This window comes from Manis javanica, chromosome 6 (assembly GCF_040802235.1).
Source record: "Manis javanica isolate MJ-LG chromosome 6, MJ_LKY, whole genome shotgun sequence".
Lineage (NCBI taxonomy): Eukaryota > Metazoa > Chordata > Mammalia > Pholidota > Manidae > Manis > Manis javanica.
In genome coordinates, this window is record NC_133161.1 from 11891773 (window position 1) to 11913833 (window position 22061).

Here is a 22061-nt window from a genome sequence, read left to right on the forward strand (position 1 = left end):
CATAAGTTTCCATTGCTATACAACATCCTCGCTCACACTTTGTTCTATGAAATGTGTTGGAATTTGCTAGTGCGGAGGTCTTCAAGTGAAATCTCATTGCAGCTTCTGATTTGCATTTTCTTGATTATTGAGATCAACCACTTTTTCATATATTAATGGCTTATTTATTTTTCCTTCTCTGTGAAATGCTTCTGTGGCTTTGCCCATTTTTCTACTATGCTGTCTTTTTCCTTTGGCTTTATAGGCTTTCACATACTCCAGAGCATATTCTTAATGCTTCATAAGCCTTTATATAGTCCACATTGTATTTGTTATATTATTGCAAGTATCATCTAAGTTTGTGGCTTGCCATTTTGCCTTCCTTATGGTGATTTTTGATAAACAAAGGTTATTTTTAAGTTATCACTGGTTTAAAAAACTTCCGTGTCCCCATGATAGAACCATGAAGATACTGTACCTGTATTTTCTTCCAAAATGTTTTACCTTTCACAAATATCTTCAATAACCAAGAATTGATTTTTACATAAGGTTTAAGGTAGAGATCACATTTTTTTACCCTGTATGGATGACAGATTTTCCCCACACTATTTATTGAATGATCTATACTTTACCCAGTGATCTTTAATGTCACTTTTATTGTGTATCATTTCCAAATATGCATGGTCTGTTTCTGGGTTTATTTTACACCACTATTGTGTTTTGTTTACTCCTGCATCCTTAATACATTTATCACTATAGACTTTTTTTGTCTTGCCAACTAGCAGAGCAAGACCTCCGTCTTATTCTCCCTCTTCACAAGCATATTTAGTCTTGGACCCCTGCTTATCAATACATCTTCAGAAACAAGTTGTTCAGTTGCCCCCATAATCTTTTGGGAATACTTACTTGTTTCCATCTATAACAATTTGGAGAGGTTTAACATCTTTACTTTATTGATGCTTCCAATAAAGAGAGTGTATCAGTGTATTTGGTCTTCTTTCAATATATTTCTATTAACTTTTATAAGGTTCTTCAGAGACCACACTTGGGAGACTTGTCATTTTCTGATGCTCTTGTATACACAGTTTTTTAAATTACATTTTCTTTGCTGCTGTTTGCAATTGACTTTTGGATACTTAGTTTATTTTCAGCATCTCTGAATCATTCATGCATGCATTCCTTTATATTTTCTGTAATGAGTATTTGCCATTTTCTTTTCCAATCTGAGAATTTTTCCTTCCTACTTGCTAGAGCCTCAGTACAAGTAGGTTGTTAAAATTGTGGTAAGACATCCTTGCCTTGCTTGTTTTGAGAAATGTTACTTCCAAGAATGCTCTTTTGAGGCACAACTTTATTTCTAAATCATAATTACCACCTGTCATCAGAGAACCTCCTTTATTCAATGTGTTGCCTACTTAGTGCTCTAGTTTCAGCTTCAAGTTTAAAATTTGTCAAGTGGGTATGTCCCTTTTTTCCTGCAAAGGCAATGCTATTGACTGAATTTTCTCCTCAAAATTTATGTTGAAGCCCTAATCCCCAGTGTGCCTGCATTTCAAGATGGGTATGTAAGGAGATAGTTAAAAAAAGGTCGTAAGGTGAGGTCCTGCCACAAAAGGATGTCTTTATGAGACACCAAAAGTTCACCTTCTTTGCCAGCACACCCAACTGAGAGGTCATGTGAGCACACACTGACTGATGGCGACTATCTACAAGCCTGGAACACAGGTTTCACAAGAAAGCAACCATGCTGGCACCCTGATCATGGACTTCCACCCTCCAGAATAGTGAGAAAACATGTTGTTTAAATCCCCCAGTCTAATGTATTTTGTTATAGCATCCTGAAGTAAGACACCCAACAATGCAATATAAACTGTTCTATTTAGGATCTGGTTAGTTGGCAGTGGGAAGCCTTCCCACTTCTGATGATCCAATCTGCCAGGGGAAGCATATAGGCAGGACTTCTGTTCTTATGTGCTATTTAATGTAACAGAGGTTGCTAATTAAGGTCCTCATTAGGGTCCCTTCAAACAAAAACTATTTGATGAAGAAGTGCTTATACTCACTCTTTTTAAGGTTAATTGCTAAAGTTTTGTATATATTTTATGTCTCAGTCCCCTCCCCAAATCTAGAATGAGACATAGGTCAAAAGCCTGAAGGACTGTGGGAGCAGAGGTTAAGACTACTTCTTGCAGTGGAAGGTCATGAGAAAAAGGATACTGGGTAATGATTTGATCATGTCTATAGAGATTAAGATAAGCTGTATGAATTAGTAGGGGTTAGGTTTAACTGCAAAACACAATTAAATGACTTAAACAAAGTACAGATTTATTTGTGTCTCCCAAAGAAGTCCAGAGGTAGACTGTCCAGAACCGGTGTGACAGTTCCATGGTCATCACAGATCCCAGATTCTCCTGTCTTCCATCCTGAAGATCATCTCATGGTCCGAGATGGCTACTGGAGACTCAGCTATTATGTCCACATTTCAGACAAGAAAAAGCCAGATGAGGGTCTGGAGAAGCACACAGGACGAGCCTCCCAACAGTTAGCTCATAGAAGGAACTTTCCTGGAAGCACCACCAAGTGATTTCTGCTTATATCCCCCTAACAGCCCTAACTGCAAAGGGGAACAAGAATGCAGTATTTCAGCTGTGTAGTCACCTCCAATAAAATACAGGCTCTCTAAAAGTAGAAGGGATAATGGATATTGGGTAGTAAATTAATCATGTTTCTTATTTTCTGTGTTTTAATGTTTGGACATCTTAGGGCCTGGCAGACCCTGGGAGGGACTTCTCCCCTTCCAACATTAGCTAACTCTTGCCCATGAGCATGCCTTTGATATGTAAACCAAACAATTATGAACCCATACCCCCATTAACCTCCTTTTATCAGGTTCATGCAGTGCAGGACACTATTCCTCTGCCCAAAATCAACCAAGGGCCAGGTACCTGACAACTAGGGACCACCCCCTATTGCCCAGAGGCTGCTGAAAATTATTCGAACTGTCCAATCCTAAACTTTCTCAGCTTGCCAAACCTGCCTCATCTGTCCTTCCCCCTAAAAACCACTGCAAACGCTCTGGCCTACACATTCCCCTTGCTCCCTCTTCCTCCTGACCTACCCCGGTGCTTCCCCACGTGCTCCCGCAGGGCTTGGTGTGGTCCTGCATGGCGTGGCGTGTGCCCTCCTCTTGAGAACTGTAAGTAATACACTCTTCTTTCAAAGGCAGTTGTCTCCGCATCCTTCATCTTACCATATCTAATTAAAACAAATCCCAGAACATCAAAAACAGGTTAACAACTGGAAATCTTTCCCACAGTATGGTTTTCCATGACAAAAAGCTGGAATCCTATCAACATTTAAAAATTATCTGCTTCAAATGTGTTTGGCATAAGAAAAAAAGTCACTCAACTTCTCTTCTGAGCTCCAGATTCACTGACCACCCACCCAAATATAAGCTAGAAAGTATACAATTAACTATGTTCAAAACTAAACTCATTATCTTTCCTCTTCTCAAAGCTGCTCCCACATCCATGTTCCTTAGGTTCAGAAACAAAATGTCCCTACCCCACACAGCTGCCCAAGCAGGAGCTTCAGGACTGTTTTTTAACTGCCTTTTCTCTTACCACCAACACCTACTATGCCACCAGTAGGTCCTGGACAGAAGCTGTGTTGTTCTTCTCAGTATCCCCAACCCTGAGCCTAGCACAGGATCTGACACGTAACTTGTACACAATGAATGACTCACTGTCAATCCCAAATGTCCCTCATGTCACCTCTCATCCCCATTCTACTAACCTTTCTAGGTTTGTTCAGTAGCTTCCTAACTGCCTCCAGGATTTCCCCCTTCAGTTTCCACTGTTCCTCCTAAAGCACAACTTTGATGAGATGTTCCATTTTGGAAGCTTATAGCTCCCCATTGCCAAAGTTCTCTCTGCAAGCTTTCAGGGTGCTCTGCAACAGCCCAACCCACTTTTCATGTTTTATCTTTCACTGTGTCATCTATTTTTAAAGAATCTTTTTCATGCTGTTTTCTCTAGCTAGCCTAATAGTCTCTCTGTGCCCCAGAGGAATTTATTTCTACCAGCACTACTGTACTCCTCACACCTTATCACACTTAGCTGCACAGGCTCCTGCTTTTGTCCTCCCCACCCAACCCCCATCATCCTGGACTGTGAGCTGCTTCAGTGCAGGAACCTTGTTATCGTCATCCCAATATCCAGGCCTGTATGGGTACCAGATAAGTAGGAGGTGCCCAATTGACCTTAGAGTTTAAAAGATTCCCAGGTTATTAAATAGCCATGGAATATTAAGAACCAACCAAAATAAAGCATTACTAAGTGGCTCAGTAACCCATGGACATTAACAAGAAAGTTCAAGTACAATAAACTGAAGTTACTATGCTCTCAGCTAAGAGATGGGCATGGTGACTGAGTGATACGCCTTGTTTAAAACTACAACAGTAGGAACAGCCAGTATGTTGAGCACTTGATTCCTTCACCATGTGCAACATGAGTTACATGTATTACTTATTGTGTTCATCACAGCAGGCCTATAAAGTAAGACTATTATCCCTGTTTTATTCACAAAACATCAAAAATCTGAAGAAGAGAAAATTAAAAAACTCTCCAGAGGTCATTCAGTGGGTGAATGAAGCAGAGATTCAAATCCAGGCTGTTTGACTACACAGCCTTAACTGAACTATTACGACAAATGACATTGTTTTCAAATGATAGGTATGGCAGAAAAAATGTCAAGATATACACCTGTATGGAACACCAAAACTCTGAGGTCCAAAGCATGGCAGAGAAAAAATGGATGAAGAGTAAAGAGACAAGAGATACTTCATTATGGTGGCTGCATGATTCTCATAACCTAAAAAGCTACACACCATGCTATCATAGACTGTGGGACGAGCACAGAGGCGAAGTGTCAAGTGAAAAGGGACTTCAACACTGCTGACACTTGCCAAAACTCATTCTCTAAAAAGTGAGCCAGCGACTCTCAGCAAGATGGAAACAATTAGAGGAAAGAGTGAAAGGAGCACACACACTGAACTAACTTTAACCAGTAAAGAGACACTACTTGGTAACAAGGAAGCAAGAGGAATACATAAAGATAACCTGTAGAGAAATTAACTGCGACTTGCTCTCCTGTAGGCTCATGAGACTGCAAAGCAGAAAGAATAAAGCACAGGTATTTCTCCTTCACCCGTAATTCTCCCCCCAACTAAATCCTATTATGTATTGAACTCATGGTGTGATTCCGATGCATCCTGCCCAGGGCACTGGTCAAGTTAGCGGTGGGAGGCTCTGGACAGTAGGGCTAATGGAAGTGGGAGAGCGGTGGGAAGCAGGCAAAGGGCAGAATGCAAAATACAAACTTCACATGCCTACATTCAATCTTCAGGTGTGCCTTTTATAAGCTGTGTGACTTTGGTATGTTTCAGGTTTCCTCACCTGGAAAAGGGGTAATAGCTAAATAGAACACTTTTTAAAAAATTTAATGCAGTGCCTAGCACATAGTAAGCACAAAATATCAACCATTAGTATGTTAGTATTACAAGGGATTTATCTATTAACTCATTAACCTTGGAATTCTCTCTCATTTTCTACAATGATTTGCTTGCTGTTACTCCTGTCAATCCTCACAGCATATAATGCAAACCCTGACAGAAAAGTGAGTAAGGTGATCCTGCTCTCATTTTCATGTGAGCATTTCAGTGCAAGCCAACTGAACAACATTCACAACGCCCTACAATGCCACTGTACTAGGCTGAGCAGGACAGGGGCAAAAGGGCAGTTTGAGTAAAAGACAACCCTGCCTTTAAGAACTGCAAGATCTCTTTTGGGAACAAAGAGAAACTATCGTTAGTTTCCCCTAACTGAGCTGCGATCCCAGTCGGCAGTGACAAGTAATACCCAGCACAACCACAACACCGTGTCTATGGTGTTTGGGGATGTCTCTGGATTAATTATTCAGAGATTTTTAAGAAATGGATGTCTCTGAGAATGCATTTAAGTCCTGGCAGCAAACAGTGGATCTGTATGTAGGTTGGCTTTTAAAGCTGGTTGCTCTGGGTTATGTTCATGTATTAAGAGGAGAATGAAGGAAAAAAAGTGGTAAATGAAGTGTCTAAGCTTGAGTTACTAAGATGAGGAAAAATACATGAAAGATCATCTTGTTCACCTCTAGTACATGAAGCAATACTAACTGAAGGTGAATGAGCAGAGCAAGCCTACCTTGGAAATAATGGAAAGACTGTTTTTCCCCAAAATGAAAACTGCTTTATTTTTTTTTCATGTTATAAAATTAATGTATGTTCAATGCTAAAAAAATTAGAATATACAAAAGTGTAAAGAAATAAAGGAAATCACACATAATTTCTCCATCCAGAGATTATCACATTTTGATGTTTCTCTTTTCAAACCTTTCTAAGCATATACCTGTATCTATACCTACACAATTACTTCTTTTTCAGGAATGAAGTAACATGCCATTTGATACTTTTTCTGCCACACATCTATGTATTACACTCATCTTTCTACTTAGCATGGAATCCCAAAATCAATGTCACAGGGTAGTTTTCTGCAGATACTCCCTGACACTCAACATGACAAAGGGAAATCCAAGACGAAGCTGGGCCTAGACGCCCCCAGAAGTCTGTCACTGCTGTCAGGTTCCACCCATTGACTCTGAGACCAACGTGGGAGCAGCAGGCAGTTTCTCCGCAGATGGGGCTGCGTAGGGAGGAAGCAGTTTCTGCTCCAGCAGCCTCGGCAGCCTGGCTGGTGGGGAAGCCCTGGGCCTGCGGTGACCCATGCATGCTGAGGCCTCTGCACCGAGTACCTGACTGAAAGCTCCGCTACACCAGCCTCCAAGCCTCCAGGCAATCTCCAGTGGGAGTCTGCAGAGAGCCCCTCGGCTCACAGGGGTCCTGTGGGACACTTCTTCACCTGTGCCCAGACTCAGAACTGCTTTGGGTGGGTCATCAAGCTGTTTCTTTCCCAAAGCACATTTTCACCACCCTGATTAAGCAGAGACTACTCATCTGCATTAACTTCTCAAAACTTTTAAGGAGTATAAAGATAGGTTTGCTGAGGAAAGAAACAGAGTTGCCCCATTGGACAAATTTTATCTTTTTTATAGTTTTGCTTAAGGAACGTGACATGAAGAAGTACAGACTACCTCACTGTACAGTTTTAGTGTGTTAACTCCAAGAGCAGAGTTCATATGCTGATTAATGGGCCCAATTGGAGAAAAAAAAAAAAAAGACTGCCAGTATGAGAAAATGTCAACTGATTTTCTACTGTTCTTGGGAAGAGAAGAAAAAGCTAAGGAACTCCATCTTCCCTTAACCAAACTGTATTATTTTGTCAATACAAAAAGCTGTTCAAGTATGTAGAACACACCTTAAAACAAGAAGTCAAAGGTCCATAAATAATACAGACTGTGAATTCTAAACCTGTTACTGACCTAAGCTACAGTTAGCACCATGCTCTCAGGCAGAGGGGCAGGACATGAGACTGAGGCACAAACAAACAGACTGGTCTGGTGGCAAAGCTGAAGCCTGAGTGGCCCAGATAGAACAAAGGACTTCTCCGATTTGAACTAGACAACCTGCTTAGCCGCAGCCAACCTTTAAAAAACTGCAGCAAACTAGCAGGCAGACCTGTGGAGGTCTGATGCAAACTTTAAAAAGTAAAAGATGCACTGAGAAACTGCATTCTGTATAATATTAATTAGTAAGTTATTAGTACTCTGGAGTTGCTAGAATCTTATAATAAAAGTAACAGTGTGTACACAATGATCTGTATATGTGCACCAAGAGGCCATGTAGAACAGTGAAAGGAAAATGTCATCCCTGAGGCTCTGACCTAGGGAGGCAATGTCAAAGGCTGTTTATGGGACTCCCCTCAGAGTGCTGTATGAAACTAAAAGGAGAGAATAAGGGTTCCAGAAGATAGGGACTAGCAGAACCAGAGTGCCTTTATCATGACCTGATGGTGAACTATTTCATTCCTACTTATGTTTTGGGTCTTTACTGCTGATAACCTCTATTTCATAAATATCCCTAGGGCAACTGTCCAAAAACAAAAGATGTGAAGAATGTAGGTTAGTCTTGAAACCATTTAGGTTATATACCAGCCACTGTTCAACAACCCCCTTGAATTTGGGCTAAAACTTAGTATGCCACTGGGATCATTCATCTGTCAACATTTATTGTCTATTCTGTTATAAGCACTGGTTAAGGTGCAGGTGCCCAGGAAGATAAAATCCTTGCCTTCTAGTCTATACAGCACAGATAAGAAAATCAATATTCACAACCATGGGACAAATACCTGACAGATAGTGGTGCTCAATAAATATCAAGTAATATCAATACTGTAATACAAGTGGGCACAAAAATCACAAGGTCTTCTCAAAGGACACTTACCCCTGTACCATAAGAACGTGAAAGTTCATTATTTTGTATACTTATACATAGCAACAGTCCCTAAAAGAACAAACTAGAACTAGTGAATGCCATAATAGACACAAGCTACCAAGGTTTATGACACAAAAAGGGGAGGGGGAGCGATAGGAGAAATATTATCACTCATTTTATATAAAAGAATATTTAATTCTTGTCCTTAGAAACTATAGACTATACATGATTTTGAAATCAGACTGTACCAAACAATGGCCAAAGAATCCACTCTATGCCTTCTCTTTTGTCTGGTCGGTCAGAAATATAATGTTATCTGTAAAGAAGCCAAAGGAGAAAGATTATTTTCAGAACATTTTCTCCATCTCATATAATCATTCCCCTGTTATACATACATACTTTAGGGCTGTTAACTAAAAGGATTTTAAACAGAACCCCAAAATATTATAGAACTCTTACTGTGTACATGAGAGAGAGATACAACAGGCATAATGGAACTAAAAGTTGGGCTTCTGCTGTTTATCGGCAATTCAGATCTTGTTAGAAGAGGTGGGATATTCCTGTCTTCCCTAAAGATAGTTAAGGCCCTCTCAGCAATAACTTCCTACAGAAGAACTAACCACATTTTGATGCCTGCCATGAAACCAGGAAGCACATCCTCCCACAGAAGAGGACCGAGGAGTAACACTCCACATGCTGCAGACAGAGATCAAGGACAGGGTTTCAACATGTGGCCCTGTTAGCAAATACTGATTTCTTCATGTTTGTAAGTTTGAACACTCAGACGAAGATACTGTATTTTTAAATTTTAAGACAAAATGATCTTCAATACATTCTTGGGTTAATGTTTACTAATCAACATTAGAGAGCATTTTTATCCAAGAACATGACACTGCTCTTAAATGTTGTCCCAGAGCTAGTTTAGGATGAACAAAGAAAAGAAGTAGTACTTCCTACAATAACTCCACAAGATCTAGATTTTTGTAACTTGAGAATTATTCAAAAATTGGTTACCATATATACAATGACTGAATACATATTATATATACAATGACTTAACATTAAAACAACAAAAGAATGGAATATTTGTTCATGATTACAGACTTACAAGGAAGGATAGAGTTATTTTGGTACAGAATGTCAGAAGAGAGAGTGACAATACTATGTAAAATGGCAAGAGTGCCACTTGCTGGTGGTTAATTTTAAATATGTAGACACTGATTGTTATGACAAAAAAATAATGGCCTTTGAAACTGATAAACCAAATTAAACTCTATTTTCTTCAATTCAAATGCACTAAAGATCTATTCATTTTTACTGTTAGCCATAAACCTATGTTAACTGCTCAATCATCCATGCTGGTGAATACTAGAGACAAGAAAAAAAATGGCAGGTAATTGAAATGTTTCTATTTGTTTCACAATGGTTCCTAACAATTCACACAATCCAAAGTTTGCCCACACATTGTTTATGTGGAAAACAGAAATATCATATGCTTCATAAATATAGGATTGGTAGAGATTTAGAAATATCAACTCTTATTAGAAAGCCTAGTTTTTCAGTGCTGAAATCATGGGTGTCATTTTACACCACACAGAGGTCTGGAAAAAATTTTTGAACAGGTAGGTATCTCTGGAGACATAATCCAAAGAAAAACAGGGTATGCAGGAAATAATATACTGTCAAGACACTCAAGAATTATGAGAGCAAAATGGTCGGAAAGAACTCAGATTTAAAGTCTTGTAACAAGGGTAGAAAGATATTTATGTTAGTTTTCAAGGTCAATAAATATACTTTCAAAGAAACCAGTAAGAAAACAAGTATTATGATTATTATTTACAACCAATTATAATTTATCAATATGTTATGGGGTTAAGACTAACTCTGGAACAAGGAAAAAGTGAAAGATAAAAACATCTATCAATTAAGAAAGACTTAAGTTCTCAGAATTTTATCCTTACGAACTGTGAGAAAATAAATTTCTGTTGTTCAAAAAAAATAGGAGAGAAGATACATATAAACCATTGGTATAATGCGTGGAGAACTTGTATTTAGGAAGCAATCAAGGAAATTTAAACAATGTGATACCCAGTAAAAAAATAAATAATTTCTTACTACTTGATGTGATAATAGTGTAAGTATGTTTTAAAAAGGAATCCATATCTTCCAGAGACAGCTATTGAAATATTTATGGATGAAATAATATAATGTCTGAGATTTACATCAAAATAATCCAGGTGGGGGAAAAGTGGGCTGGAGGCGTACAAATAATATTGACCACCAGTTGGTAAATGTTGAAGCTAAATGATGGAGGTGTTCTTACTTTTCTCTCTACTTATGTAAATGTTTGACATTTTCCATATTTTGGCGTATCTCAGAAGTTCATATAAACATTGAGACATTACTACAATAAAATTCATTTTATTCCCATATACTTATAAAAACAATGTTTCTCAGTGTTAATGTCCATAAAAACAAAAGAATGGAATTAATGCTCAACAGTCTCAAACTATCCAGAGATGCATTTTCAGTAAGATTTTAGTTTTTATATTCATATATTAAAATTGTTTTGGTCAATTATGTTCTAAAAACTATAATGATAACCCAACCAAGAAGAAATGTAATGCTCAGAGACTTAGTATTACAAAATTTTGAAAAACATTAAAAAATTTCTACGTATGTATTGTTACAAATATATGATGAATAAGATTCTTAACTAAATATTACATTAAGTTACTCTTCTGAGAAAAATGAAAAACAAGAGAAAAAGGAATAATAAAATTCCTAATTGTTTACTTTTTAAAAAATGATGAGTATCAAATTACTATGGTATTTAGATCCATTTAATACTTTTAAGAGCAACGTAACTGCATACTGAAAAAACCTTAATGTCAACTTAAATATGACCAAAGGGATATACTGTCTTCAAAATTCTTGTAGAATTTTCAGAGCTTGAAAACTGCTCTAGGATAATTTTAGCCTTTTTTAAGCTTTGTGTGTCCATCTTAAATAATGTAGCTCTGCATTTTGTTTAACAAAAACAACAAGAATTTAAAACAACATCATAAACTAAATAGGTTACGAGTAAATGTGCACAAATGCCTAATGCTACCCATGTTAGTATAACTCAGTCTTGGCACACGGTTCTCCCTGTTTAGGCCATGTCCTTCAAAGACACTAAAGTTCTTATAACACGTAATAAATATTGCTATAGACCCTACTCAAAAGTGACTTGTAAACTAAAACTGTTGAGTATAGACATTATTTTCTAAAGGAATAGATAAATGCAAAACGATTAGCAAGCCCCTAAACCACACTGAGAATTCTCCTGGCGGGCTGCCTTACAATCTCATTAGCATCATACTCACTGTCCCAGTTAAAGTTCCTTACAACACAGCCACAGAAGGAGAGGAAAAAAGAAAAATAGTTATTATCACAAGTTTCTTACCAGCTATGATTGTTGTTGCTTGTCGCCTCACATTATTTTTATCCGTGTATTCTCCGTAGTCTACTTTCCCTTCCACAAAGATTCGAGACCTGATACCAATAAAATTTAATTTTTAGTCTGCAGATTCTAATATGCTTTACAAGAGTCAGATCAGAGGCAGTAAGGAGTACACACTAAGGATGAAACATTATCTTACATAACCTCATTTTTGCTACCATTTATTCAAAGTTCAGAATTAATACTGAAATGGTATAAACAGGCTTGACGTATCTAGGTTAAAAAGGATAGTTACGCCTTGAGCTGACTACAGTCCTTATAAAGGTAAAAAAACAAAAACAAAAACAAACAAAAAAGAGGACAGAAAAAACTTTTCAAAATCTTAAACCAGTATTTTTTTTACAAAACAACCTTAAGACCATGAAAATGGTAAAGCAGTCTAGTAGCAACTTCATCTCCAAGACTGGTTCCCAATGTGGCATTTTCCTTTACCTTTGACTCTGGACTCCCTAACAGACTTGCTGACTTTAACTTATTTTTCAGTTCCTTTCTACAGTGAGATTCATGAGCTTATTCTCAAGGGACTTAAATTACTGAAATTCAAAATAGAGGTTTTCAGCTTAGTACTTCCCTAAGAGTCAATTCCTAAGACTATTTCTGTACTAGTGAGAAGGTAGAACTGATTTTTGAAGAGTAGAAAATGACCGTAACAGCACCTATTTTCAGAGTCTACAACGATCAAAAAAGTACAACATAGAAAAAGATAAAACTGGTGAAATGACTGGCTGCCAAAGGGAATATACACACAGATTCATAAATCAGTTTGTGAGACTGCATAGACATTTTCCTTGAAATGTCCTGTAGATGTCATGTGTATATACATATTCATACATACATAAAAGACAAAGGAGATACATATGAAGAAAAGATTTGCAGTTATTGAAAAGAAATAGAAATTTTAGCTATTTCTGAAATTGTTTTTCATGAAACATGTTTATTTCTATAAAAAGTACATTTCTAAATGTATTAACAATGAGCAGAACTATTGTTCAACATGCCCTTTTGTCCTGTTTGGAAAAGACAAATTTTTTATACATAACTAACCTAAGCACTCCAAAAGGCAACTACTTAGCCTATATAAAGTTACCAAAAATAAATTAACTGCTGCGATTACTATATGCCTCACTGGGCTTCAGACATTCCAGATCCTCTGCTAAGCACAGCCAAGAGGCTGGTCACCCACCGAAACTCCCAAAAGCATATGTTGCATTTGCTCACATGGCACTAGGTTTTTTACTCTGCCTTCTCCCTTGCCTCACCTGCTTCTATTTATGTACACACCTTATTTGCACTAAATTTTAAGTTCTTAGAAGGTTAAACCATGATTTCTACACCTCTGAATTAGTCACACATGGCAACATGTCACACATACAGAATTAAGCACTGAATAAATCTCTCAAGTTAATAAAGAGTAATTAGTAGTACTCAGGAATAAAGGAGTTACGTGTTCCATGAAAAAATGTTAATAGTTTTTTAAACCATTCAATCTGTAAGATCCTTCTTCAACTTACCCCTTTTTCACATACTGATAAGCCACATCTCTGAGGCCTGGTCGGAATACTGAAATTCTGTGCCATGTTGTCTTTTGACTGATATCGCCTAAATCACAATAGGAAACACGGTTATAAATATCAGCAAGATAAAACAAATACCAAAGAACATGCCCAGCAAAAGCAAGTTCACAATCCCTAAGAGAACAGAACAGAATTAGAGAAGAAAGATCTCTAAAAGTAGCTTACTTCTGATTAGGTAACTGACTATTAATAACGTCTATTTACTGCTGATAAAATTAATACCCCAGTCCTTTACACTCACCCATTTGGTATGTTTCATTTTCCCCTGATCGCCACATCTCATTTGTTGCTAGAGAAAATATCGTGACTGGGTTTTTTCCTTCCACCTGTCTCATGACAGGGTCCTGACCCACTCGCCCAAGTAACTGGACACGATTCAGAGCTGCAACACAACGTGTAGATAAAATGAGACTGAGAGACATGTCCAGGAGAGGAACAGCTACAAATACTGCTTTAACTTCACTCTCAGCATTAAGCAAACCCCAAGTTCAAAAAAATCAGAAAAGTAAGTTGAAGGGACAAATAAATAGAGGCTGTGAGGGGAAAGGAGTTGGCAAGAAAGAAGAACACATTTATAAAGAAGGTAGCCTGACAAATCAAACATTAAGTTTTTTATCTTATCTTCTTTAAAAATACCTTTAAAAAAAAACTGTATGGTTAAAAGAACAAATCTGAGATCTGAAAATCTCTATAATCATTAGAGGATATTTCTGTGAAACATTAGCTCTCGCAACCTTACTACCTCAGCCAAATAGCACATAACCTTGAGAGAGTCAGATAACCAAATATGATTCAAAGAAATTCTATGGAAGGAAAAAGATAACAAGAATGAGTAAAAACTGACAGATAAGGAAGAAGTAGGCCCCCTGCAGGCTGATGGGGCAGCACCAAGGCCTGAGAGACAAATATGAGCCAGGGGAATCTTAACTAACAGATTATAACCCAACCAGTGCACCTTTTCTGCAACACATTTGAGAATATTAGCACATTGCTATAAATAACATACTTCAAACTTGGAAATTAACCACTACTTACATCTCTCAAGAATTAAGCTGTTAGCTATTTCAGACTCATGTCTTACAAACTGTTGAAGTACCTAAAGTGGAACAAATGAATTAAATGGCTTTAGTTATTTGAGAAATACAAAAGCAAACATAAGAGCTGCTCACACTCCTACAGCATACATACACAGAAGACAAGAGATGGACTGTCCCTGTTCTCCCACCACACAGTGCCAGAGCGACCAGGGGAACACTTAAGGGCAGCTTACTACAGAAGACCAAGTGTACTAAGAAAGTTAACTAATAGTCCTCTCCTGTTTTCTTTTGTGGCAACCCTCATAATTTTGGTACTTCTGAGGTTGCACACAAAAGATAAAATCAAATATAAATTGGAAAAACTCATGCATTCAATAGACCAAAAAACAATACTTATTTAAAAAAAGATAAATAAATTCAGTTCCTTGATAAAGTTACAAAGATGTAAGTGTCCAAATTAGTCTGTCAGAGAAAGGTAGTCACTGACATAACAGCAGCACTCAAGGATAACATCGCCATTAATGATTACCAGCTTGCTTTACATCTTATCTATTAACCTTCAAAATAAATCTGTAAACTATGTGAAGTTATCCCTCCTTAAAAAATGAAAAAAGTGAAATTCAGAGATTAAGTCACTTGCCCAGTATCCTACAGGGAACATGTGGCAAGTCATGACACCAAGGCCGTCTGACGCCAAGGCTGCTGCTTCTCCCATGCTCTTTGATACCTCCTTAAAGACATTCTGCTCAAGGGTTACTGCCAAGATATGAATACACATCACTGGGCACATTGCTAGGTTCAGAGAGCTATTACATCAGAGAAATGTGTCAAATGTAGCACTGTTAACATAAAAAGTCGATGTTCATCAATCAAATGAACATCTATTCCTAGCATACAGTTGGTTATGGAATCCTTTCACCATGTTTTGGGGTAAAGGGTGGGTCAGAAAATAAAGAGGGAGTTACAACACACTAAATAATCAAAGTGCTAACTAGTCCTGGTGTTATGGTTCTAGAAATATACGAATTTGGGTACTAAGATGAGCCACAGCTTCTCAATCTTACAGAATAATAATGCCTCATTTTGGGCACACAAAAATCAACACCTACTGGCAAAGCAGAAATAAAGGGAAGAATTTTTTAACTGGGATAATTTTTTAAATTAAACTTTTAACTCTCTTAAATCTGGCTTTAAAGAGACCTTAATACCATTGAATTAGGTATTAAGACAGTATTAATTTTTACATGTTTCACATCTCAACACATATAAAAAAATGGTAAAAGTATGTATAGGTTAAAGTGGAGATCCCAGACTATAAGGTTAACTCTACAGAACAGTGGGGGAGATGACACCAGGTTTCACAGAATTCATTCTTCATTTAGTCTTAACAGGATCAACAGTTTAAGTGTTATAAAGGAGAACCTACAGAACTTGGTGCCCAAATGTGGTGAGGAAACGGTAGTGTGGGCTGACTAAAGCTGGCTATTGTGTCTGGAGAGATGAGGAGTCAGATTGGGTGGAATGAGAAGGAATTTTGGACAGTAAATCTGTGAGGATGTTGAGTCTGCAGGTGCTTTTGTCAATACAGGGAGACGGGGGCTGACAACATACAACATTGGAGGTCAGTGGTCAGAAAAGGAACCAAATACCTTAAAGAAAAATGCTGGAAATGATTCTCAGTCTTTACATCACTAAAGACTTTAAAAGCTCTCTAACTGATCTAAATATATGTAATGTGTCTGAAGAAGTAATGACTCCCATTATATATGTGAATAAACAAGAAAATCCTTTTCGACTGAACAAATACACAGGTAAAATCTGTCCCCAACCCTGCATGGCAAATAAGTACACATGAGGTAGGTGGGCTCAAAGGTCTTTTGCCATTGCAGTCAGAAGTCCAAATAAATCTGATCTCCATGGCTGATAACACATCTCAGCACTAAAACAAAAAGTGATTACCTGTAACACAGGCCTTCGAAACATGGCTTATTTTTTTCCTATAATCTAATCTTTAGTCTTTTCCTGAAAGAAAAAGAAATTAAGTATTACACCTTGTATCAAAGAACACAAATTGACTAATCCTAAATTCCTAACTTAGTTCATTTTTATGCAATCCACTTTTCGACCATAACCTATCAACATCCCTGCACATCTGATGATTCCTTCTCCCCCTCCAAAAAAAAACCTCACACCTGTATCGTCTTTCTGATTCTTAACTTTCTCTTCCTCCAACCCATACAAAAAATTGAGTTACTCTCATTTCCATTCCACTGTCTTCTCAAATTTAATTAAAATGCAAGGGCAGAGATTTTGTCTGATTTATTCATTAACACAGCCAATACTCAAAAATTCCTGACATATAATAAAGGCGCAATAAATATTAATATATCGTCCAGGGGCTTAAACATAAAACTTTTTACTACAAAAGTTACTACCTCCATCCCACTAGCATAGAGTTAGGAGATGCCTCGACTTCCCGGCCTCACCGCCGGGATACGCGGGCGCCTTTCTCAAAGGTGCCGCTCGCGACCAACAACGTTGAGGGGCTGGGAAGTGGAAGAAACTGCGAAGTCCTCGGCACGAGTGAGAAAATAAGGGCCGGACACCAACACAGTAAATCCTCCCGAACCCCGCGGAGCCATGTGCAGACCTAACAAAGATGCCGTGGCTTCCTCCGCGCCTCACCTGACGCTCTAGTCTGAACAGCCTCGCATCACAGAACCACTTCCGGGTACAGCAGGAACGTAAGGGTGGCGAGGGAAGAAGAAATCGGAAAGTCCGCCGCGTGCACCGTAGAAAAGCAGCCGGCCGGTGCCTTGGGAAACACACCCCCTTAACGCAGTAGTTCCGAGAGCTTACTTCCGGGCGAGAACGAGTAGGTGAACGCCGCCAAGTGGTGAGTTGGAACTGATTTCGAGTTTCAAATCAAATTACGTAATGCGGTTCTCAGCCGGGCCCAGGAGGGGTCAAGGTAGGCAAAACAAAGGATAGCTCCACTTCTGAGAAACACTGGCAAGGTCCAGGCCTTCCCAAAGCGTTAAGGAAACCAGAAACAGGAACTGGGGAAGAGCGGAGAGCGCATATATAAGAGAGAGCCAAAAAATTGCCCACCAAGATGAAAATTTAATGCAATATTTTTTAAAGTCAAAATTAATGCAAAAAGTCCGTGATGAACAAAAAATAAAATTTCAACTAAATACACAACCCAAGCCATATTGGATACTGAGGCACAAGGAAAATGTATACCCCTATATACATGTTTTTATGTATCTTAAACAATTTTTCCAGAACATCAACATAACTTGAATAATGAAAATCTTAAAGTAGGTATATTAAAACTCACATTGCTTTGTTTAAATATTTTATTTATACCAAAACCAGAATTTATTAGTTTTACTTCCTTGTCTTTAATGGAAGTAAACTGATGAATAATATTTTCAAAATCCATTTCTTTGCTTATTTCCAATTGCAAGAATTATCATGTCTATTTTTCTTAACCAAGTAGAAATCTTAAACAATTTTAATTAACTTCAGCTTACTGATCTTGTCTTTATTTAAAATTCTGATATTTTGTTCCTCATGGATTTTTTCATTAACTGTAATATTTTTTAAACATTGCATTAAGACATCATTAATCTTGATTGCTGGGTTTCTTAGTGTCCCATAAATTTTGCCTCATTCACCCTAGTCCTGGTCCTGCTAAGAGAACGGGGCCCCACAGATCGCAGAATACAGGTTGTGGGGGAGCCTTCCCAGGCCTTTCCATCCCTGGTCCTGCCACTATCCAGCTTCTAGGAAAGGAAGCTACCCTCCAGATCATTCTAACATGCAAATTGCCTCTTCAGGACCCTACTTAAAACCCTTCAGTAGCCCGTTCTTGCCTTTATGGGAAAAAATATGAACTACTTAATATGGTTTCCAACACACACCCTAATCCCTCCTAAAACAATGACTTACTACTTGGTGGCTTATCTAGAGGCTTATCTCCCTTTCACTTCCACCTTCAGGATGTTTAGTTCCTGAAACATACTGTGTGTTTGTAAGAATGGGAATAAGTTAGCATAAGAGTAGCCATCTTGAAGGCCTAGAAACCATTTTCTGAGTATGTGACTTAAAAAGAAAAACTGGAACTGGGTCAGGCTTGAAAAACAATTTAATCATGAACACCGGGTTGTGGGCAGCTGTGACCCTTGGTCAGCTAACCTTGGTCAGTTAATCATACATACCAAGCTTATCGTGCGGAACCGCCCTGACAATTGAGGAGTGGTCCTATCTTGCTCTTGCCTAACCCCAGGATGTATGTCTTGCAAGAATAATGTGCAGCTGTGGAAAATTACTATGAGTTAAGTGCCTTGAAAATGCTATATAAACCCTTGGCTTTGAGTGCTCAGGGTCCTTGTTGAAACCAGCTGTGTCGGGCAGACACTTGGACCCCAGCTAGCTGGAATAATAATAAACCTCTTGCTTGTTGCATCGATCTGCCGTGGCCCTTGTCTCCTCACTGGGGGGAAGCGCAGACTGGAATAAGGCCGGTAGGTCTTACATGTTCTACTGCCTTCAGGCTTGGCATAGGTGTTATCATCCCAACCCCACTTACTGTGTTTCTGTTAATGCCCTCCAATGATTTCCTATTTAAAATTCCTTCTTCGCTTGAGCTGTTTAGCCAAATGAAAAACTAAATTCAACCTTTGTCCAAAATTGGGGATCTGGAAGAGTGGCTGAAATGTATTTCAAAACTAAGCTACTTGGGGTTTTTGTTGTTATTGTTGTTTTAATAGTGCTAAGATTCTCCCAGGCTTGAACTTTGGAATCATCTTTAAAACTTCTCCCCATCAACTACATCCATTCATCCTCATCTAATCACTTGGCCCTAAAAGGTATTTATTCATTATGCCACTAATCTCTCCCTTTTCTTTGTATTTTCAAATACTTTGGAGTGATGAAATGCTTAAAATAAAAAAGGCAGAAAGCACTATGCAAATTGAAAACACCCAGCCTAGGGTAAACTTTATAATATACTTTATAAATAACATCTTAGTGGAGAGTCTGGTCTAATCTGTATTCTTTCTCAGACAGGAATTCCCCAAATACATTCTCTTTACACTGTGTGGGCAAGTTGCCAGTGCTACTAGTTTCCTATTTTTTTTCTTGACAAAAACATATTAACATGTACAAAATTTGTAAATGTGTGATGTCATGGAAGAACTGAGTTAAGCATTTTCTTCTTTTATCAGTAATAGCTCCTCCTTCCCTATACCACAGTGCTTTTGCATTGCTTTGCTCTCACTGTTCTCAGCATCTGAAATGCCTTCTCCCCATACTTTCAAAATTCTCTGTTCAAAGTCCTTTATCTGTTCTCCCATTTCACTGTCTTTGCACACTGTTTATCTTGCATTATAATTAAGTGACCATGAAGGTGTCTCCTCTTCCCCACTGACTGAGAGCTCTTAGAGGACAGGGACTTTGTTGTGGCTATTAATTAGCAATTATGCTTTAAAACAAGGACAGGCTTTGTAGGGCCAAGGCCACAGGCAAGAACAAAGGAATAGGAAGAACCCAGAAGGATACCCAAATAAGCCTGAAATTGGAAGATTAAAAAAAATTGGGGACCTGAAAGAGTGGCTGAAATGTATTTCAAAATAGTATTTTTAAAGAGATACCCCTTCAAAATCTGTGATTTGCATTTTGATGAAGAATTCCTGAAACTGATGCCAGGGTTCTTGTTTGCAGAGTCGAAGAATGAATTTCACAAACACCCAAGGTAAGAGAGCCAGGGAGAGGCTTTTCCTGAGAGATACAGTGAGAGGACAGAGCTCCTGGCTCACGCCAGGGGTGGTGCATTGTCTAGGGGTTTTATAAACAGTTGAGGATTTTAGGGAAAGTGGTCCTTGAATATTTAGAATTAACTTAAACTTCCTGCTCTGATTTCTTCCTGAGATACTGGCATCTTCATCTGGGAGCATATCAAACAAGGCCACCTGCCCAGCCCCCAAGGTGGGCTGAGGTACTGTTTGCTAAAGAGTAAGTTAAGAATCTTACTTAACTTCCTGGGTGTTAAAAGGTAGATCTTTACGGTGGAATCCTTCTTGCCTTTTACTATGTTGTTTATGGCCAGGCCGGCTAAATTAGTTGCTCAGTTTGCAAATCACCTCATCAGGTCTTCTTTATCTGGGGAATATTAACTGATCTTACTGAAGAATGACTCTAGAGCTTAATGTTTAACACAGTTTTGGTAGGGGATTTCCTTGCATGTAGTTACATTGCTCTGACTGTAATTTTCTTGCCTTGCTTTTTCCAGAGGCCCTCACCCTATTCTGTCTAAGCCCATGGTCCCTGTCTCAAAACCTCTCCACAGCATGCACATACACGCACACACATTCTGACTTAATCATAGGTTTGCTGTAGTCCATCCATGGATGCGGAAAGGGCCTTCCTAATGCTGAGAAGTGGTGCCAGATAGCATTGTAAGCTTTAATCAGCTACTGCTACCCCTGGCAGTAGAAGAAGAATTCAGGGCTCTCACCCTTTGCAAAGCTAGCTGAGAAAGAGCGTGTGTGTATACATAAACCAACGACCACAAAGTTATCTTTGGTATTGACTTCTTCCCCACCCCAAAACTAAAGAAAATCTCTGCTAGAGTCATCAAGTGGTAGAGAGCAGGGCTGGCAATGCTGTATCACAGGAGGAGGCTTTCGACAATTTCATTTCTGTAGAAAAATGTTATTTGGAAATTATAATCAACTCTTCACTTTAAGTCAGTTTTTTTCAAGCCTCATAATAACTGTTGGAAAATTACAGCACTTACTACCCAAACTGATTACTGGCGTCTATTTTAAAATGGTTCAAATGCAACTTTAGCAACACTTCATAATCACTAGTTTCTATGGGCTATTTTTTGTTAAATTAAAAAAAATCAACCTGGCAAATTTTTTTGTAATTCATGATTGAAATTGTTGTTCATGTAGAGATATTTTTTTGAAAAGCTTTAATATTCAGATTGAAATGTTAACATTTATCTTTCAATGTTGATCTTTCTACAACTTTAGATAAAAGTTTTCTACAAGTTGATGCATGCTAGACCTTAGTAGAGCACAATAGTATTGCTGTAACTGTGAGTCTCACTAACCTTAGTGTTTGTGTCTCAGATGCATCTGTTAGAAAAGCAACATATTTATCTCCTGAAGTATTCAACTCCTTTAATGTTGCCAGCCTTGTGAGGTTAATATTTGATAGTAAGTTCCTGAGTTACCTTGTGATCTCAGGGCAGAAACAGAACTTCAGGAATGAGGATAGAGATTCTAACTGAAGTGTTGAGGGACGTTGCGTATTTTCCTCCATCCTTGTCCCCACCCCGACAAAGAAATGAAGGGCAGAGACAGAATACTGAAGCAGAGTGAAAGTTTTATTTAAAGTTACTTAAAGAGAGAAAAAGTACAGGCTACCTCAGCAAGAAGAGGCACCCTGAAAGTTTGGAGAGAAAAAGTTTAAGATTACAAGGTTACTTGTTCACCATGTAAGAATTTGTTTGTTATGCTTCAGAA

At 38.2% G+C, this 22061-nt stretch overlaps 1 protein-coding gene across 5 annotated transcripts; it reads right to left on the reverse strand.

The window, feature by feature from the left end:
* Nucleotides 1-2287: 2287 nt before the first annotated feature.
* Nucleotides 2288-17296, reverse strand: SSBP1 (single stranded DNA binding protein 1). Of its 5 annotated transcripts, XR_001850535.3 has the most exons (9): nucleotides 17206-17296; nucleotides 16480-16542; nucleotides 14519-14579; nucleotides 13725-13865; nucleotides 13421-13508; nucleotides 11853-11941; nucleotides 8653-8720; nucleotides 3098-3234; nucleotides 2288-2445 (listed from the first exon to the last, which is right to left on the reverse strand). XR_001850535.3 is itself a non-coding variant. In XM_017644094.3 (7 exons), the coding sequence occupies exons 2-7, from the start codon at nucleotides 16501-16503 to the stop codon at nucleotides 8677-8679; spliced, it is 447 nt and encodes a 148-aa protein (XP_017499583.1). In that variant the 5' UTR covers nucleotides 16504-16542; nucleotides 17206-17296; the 3' UTR covers nucleotides 8579-8676. The 5 variants fall into 5 exon arrangements, 4 of the variants coding, with proteins under 4 accessions (XP_017499583.1, XP_017499584.1, XP_036850473.1 ...); XM_017644094.3 differs by lacking the exons at nucleotides 2288-2445; nucleotides 3098-3234 and having other exon boundaries at nucleotides 8579-8720; XM_017644095.3 differs by lacking the exons at nucleotides 2288-2445; nucleotides 3098-3234 and having other exon boundaries at nucleotides 8579-8720; nucleotides 17171-17258.
* Nucleotides 17297-22061: the final 4765 nt, after the last annotated feature.

Coding starts and splice junctions, on each gene's coding strand:
- SSBP1 (XM_017644094.3), bottom strand. CDS start 16,503: ATGTTTCGAAGGCCTGTGTTACAG. Junction 11,942..13,420: donor TATCAGTATGTGAAAAAGGG/GTAAGTTGAAGA, acceptor TATTGGTATCAG/GTCTCGAATCTTTGTGGAAG. Junction 8,721..11,852: donor AGCAACAACAATCATAGCTG/GTAAGAAACTTG, acceptor GCTTCTTTACAG/ATAACATTATATTTCTGACC.